The sequence below is a fragment of the Coregonus clupeaformis genome, unplaced genomic scaffold, assembly GCF_020615455.1.
Source record: "Coregonus clupeaformis isolate EN_2021a unplaced genomic scaffold, ASM2061545v1 scaf0199, whole genome shotgun sequence".
Taxonomy (NCBI): domain Eukaryota; kingdom Metazoa; phylum Chordata; class Actinopteri; order Salmoniformes; family Salmonidae; genus Coregonus; species Coregonus clupeaformis.
Window position 1 is genome coordinate 423,732 of NW_025533654.1, and position 3,647 is coordinate 427,378.

A 3,647-nucleotide genomic window follows, 5' to 3' on the forward strand; every position below is an offset into this window, starting at 1 on the left:
AGCTGAGCTCATGTTCAATACAATAGATTTCATTATAATCTTTGTAATATAATGTCTTACCTTGTGCTGCTGCTTTGGCCACCAGAACTAAAATTACCAAGGGGATCATTTATTTTCTGCCTGCACAAGAAGAGTGAATTAAGCTACAGGATTAATGTAAAAATGTATACATTGCATTTTATGATGCACTATAAATGAAAGACAGGCTTGTTGACAAGACAACTTACTGGCGTGTCAGGAAGAGAACACTTCTTTATGTCACACATTGCTTGGTGTGAACACCCAACCACAAGTACCTGTTTGCAAAAACAGAAGTTGTAACTTATTACACATTGTGAGTTATCGTTCACTACCATTTTCCTTCATGTAGTTTGATGAGAACAAGGGATTTTTGGACCATCTGTAAGTGTCAGCAGCACTGAAGCAGGAAGAGGAATAGTAATACTGTAATATCTGATATCTGAAATAGCAATATATTAGCAATATAAGTGTATGATTTCAGAAAAAACGATCGTCTTCCTCAATTATCTGTTGTGGGTCATCACATTCAATCATCTTATTATTACACAGATACATTTTCACAGGGAGACATTGACTGGTTCAAAAGGACTGATTCAATTAAATATTGTGCACTTTGAAGATTCACATTCAAACTGCCCAGTACTTTACATTGATGGTGCTCTCTGATGTGTCACCGGGGGTCCTCACACCTCCATAACAGATCATACAAAAGTCATTACATTGTCGAGTAAACATCTTAAAAATATGATTTAACCCATTGTCTTAAAAAGTTAAATTTTGTCAACTTAACTTGATTTCTTAAGTTTCCACAACTTTGTTTCATACATACAACTAAATACAGTTTTGTCTTATCTTTCATTCACTTACCAATATAATTGTTTTGAATTATCACTGCAACAATATATGTAAGAAATCACACATGAATAGCTCTAAATACTTTAAACAATGTAAAAGATAGTTTATTTATTTACAGCCCCTCATTAACAATATATTATAAAACAATTGTAAATGAGTATTTGAACACAAATAAACATTGGTACAACAACATGGATGCCTCAAAAGAAAGAAAGCATTACATTTACAGTATGATATTGCAGCTCAGTTTGAAGGAAATGTTCACAATTCAAAATTAGATTATTATTTATGTTAACAAACTCAAAACTACATGCAGTGCATCTTCCTTGCATTCGTTGCACGATGCATGATGTCATCTTGTTGTGTTGATTTGGCACTAGTCTTTAAGTTTGATGGTCTGTCTGATCTACTCAATCAGTGCATCCACATAATGTTCAGTCAACCCTTGTCTTATATCTGCTTTATAAAGCTACATGTGGATAAAATGTCTACCCTTGAGTCTATGGGCTGGCTGCCACATCCGGGTTCACAGCCATTTTGATCTGTCCATACATTTACATTTTAGTCATTTAGCAGACGCTCTTATCCAGAGCGACTTACAGTTAGTGAGTGCATACATATTTATTTTTATACTGGAATCGAACCCACAACCCTGGCGTTGCAAATGCCATGCTCTACCAACTGAGCTACATCCCTACTCCACCATCTCTGTGGCTGGGGGCCTCTGCTTCCTTGCTGGATTTCTTTGCTTGCCTATTTTCACATCAGCGTATACAACACCCTCGTCACCGTTTTCTGAAAAATGAAAGGAAAGCTGTTGTACAATCTGGACATGAAACAAAATGTCATGTTTTTTCAACATTTCAAATGTACGTTCTGGACGAGAAACTAAATTACTTTTTACATTTTACCTGAAGTATCAAATCTGGATCTTCGTTTCTTGCATAGATGGTTAATACCGACAAACAGTGCAAGAAGTAATGTGAAAGTTCCAACAGTCAGAGCCACTGTCACAGCTACAAAAGGAAACTGGGAAGAGACAACTAGAAAGAAAACATCAGGACACAACACTTGTTGACCATGCAAATGAAACAGAGTTGTACTCTTAATTCAAAAAGTGGGAATTAAGTCAACTGTCCTGACATTACCTGGGCAGGCCAAGGTGAGATCAATAGTAGAGTTGCTGCCGCTAACTTTATTCTGAACCATACAGGTCAGGGTTCCTGTCACATCACTCTTCAACGTGATGACACTGTTCTGGTAGACGTCATAGGCTACACTCCTGGTCAGATTCTGGCCGTTCAGGGTCCAGCTGTACTGAAGACCATCTCCCTCTGAAGAGCATGTGACCACGGTCTCTCCATGAGGCAGACAGAGGTGAGACAACACTGGCTCTGACACCGGGGCTGACAGACACAAACACAAGAGATCACTCAAATACCCTACCTCTGATTCATGCAAACATTATATCTAAAGTATTGTATGATGTAACAATATACTCTCTCTGTTGTACTACTGCTGCCAAGTCCTACATTATAAACCTATTGAAGTACTGACACCCTGGTGACCTTTCAGAAATCTCCCTCACCAGGAAAAGGATGCGTGAAGTATTTAGGTCGAATTAAAAAACAAAAAGGTTCCTACCTTGTATCACCAGTAGCATGTTGACTCTGAGCATCATTGTTCCCTCTGAATTATGTATTTCCAATTGGTAATCTCCACAGTCGTCCTCTATAACTCTGTCCAGTCTGAATGTTCCATTATTAATGAACTGAGAGCGATTCATATAATCCTGAGGCAATTTAGATCTCCAGTCTTCTCCAGTTTTGAAGTTTAGAACACGTTTATCACCTTTCTTCAAGCTTATTTGGTCATTGCTAATGTGTGAACCAAGGTGTAAGGACAACGATTCTCCCAAAGCCCCATAGCATTGGTGAGTTCCATTCCCTTGAGAGAGATTACAGACCATGGCACTAACTGTGGAGCAATGATCTTAGGTCAGTATGTAAGTGTATGTCTGTTTTGCATAAATGTAAGTCTGAAGGTCCATTCAAGTTGAAATATTTCTTAATGAAAATATAACAAAAGCACAATACAATATAATCACATTCATGCAATGCAAATATTTTATATATCTCAGTTTTAATTATTTATTTAACACTTGATTTTAGTGGACCCACTCTTATAGATTTGGGCTTTTTTGGGGCTTTTTTAAATTTATTTTTACATTTGGTAACTATAGAAGCAAATAAATGTAAAATTGAATTAGCAGAACATGTTCAACAATTAGCATCATTGTTGTTAGTGTCTTATTAAGTCTTGGCTAGGCCTTATACTCTGTTCTGTGTTATATCATGTCTCACCTTGTGCTGCTGCTGCTGTCACCACCAGAACTATAGTAATCAGAGGATCCATTTCTCTTCAGCCTGCACAAGACAAGTGACATTTAGCAGAAGTCTCACAGGAGCAGTACCATCAAAACTGTGTGAATTGACGTGAACGGATCATAATGTGCTGATACTCTACAAATGAAAGAGAAGCTTGTAGACAAGACAACGTGCTTGTTTGTCAGGGTGACAGACTTTGACACTTTTGTAAGCAGTGCATGCCTGGTGTGAAGAGCAAACCACAAGTATACTCTGACTGCTTGCAAACAGTATAATTTATTCCAGTTAACTTGTTGTTAGGCATTTACTACCATATTATTTAATGAGGATTGTCCACAGGTGAGATGGATGAGCAGTGAAAATGGTATATCTAAAACATAACCC

At 37.4% G+C, this 3,647-nt stretch overlaps 1 protein-coding gene across 1 annotated transcript; it reads right to left on the reverse strand.

Moving 5' to 3' along the window:
• Positions 1-1,499: 1,499 nt before the first annotated feature.
• LOC123484109 (hepatocyte cell adhesion molecule-like) lies at positions 1,500-3,399 on the reverse strand. Its single transcript, XM_045214123.1, has 5 exons — positions 3,240-3,399; positions 2,521-2,853; positions 2,025-2,282; positions 1,788-1,919; positions 1,500-1,671 (listed from the first exon to the last, which is right to left on the reverse strand). The coding sequence occupies exons 1-5, from the start codon at positions 3,289-3,291 to the stop codon at positions 1,571-1,573; spliced, it is 876 nt and encodes a 291-aa protein (XP_045070058.1). The 5' UTR covers positions 3,292-3,399; the 3' UTR covers positions 1,500-1,570.
• Positions 3,400-3,647: the final 248 nt, after the last annotated feature.

Coding starts and splice junctions, on each gene's coding strand:
- LOC123484109 (XM_045214123.1), bottom strand. CDS start 3,291: ATGGATCCTCTGATTACTATAGTTCTGGTGGTGACAGCAGCAGCAGCA. Junction 1,920..2,024: donor TCTCACCTTGGCCTGCCCAG/GTAATGTCAGGA, acceptor TTTTCTTTCTAG/TTGTCTCTTCCCAGTTTCCT. Junction 1,672..1,787: donor ATCCAGATTTGATACTTCAG/GTAAAATGTAAA, acceptor TTCATTTTTCAG/AAAACGGTGACGAGGGTGTT.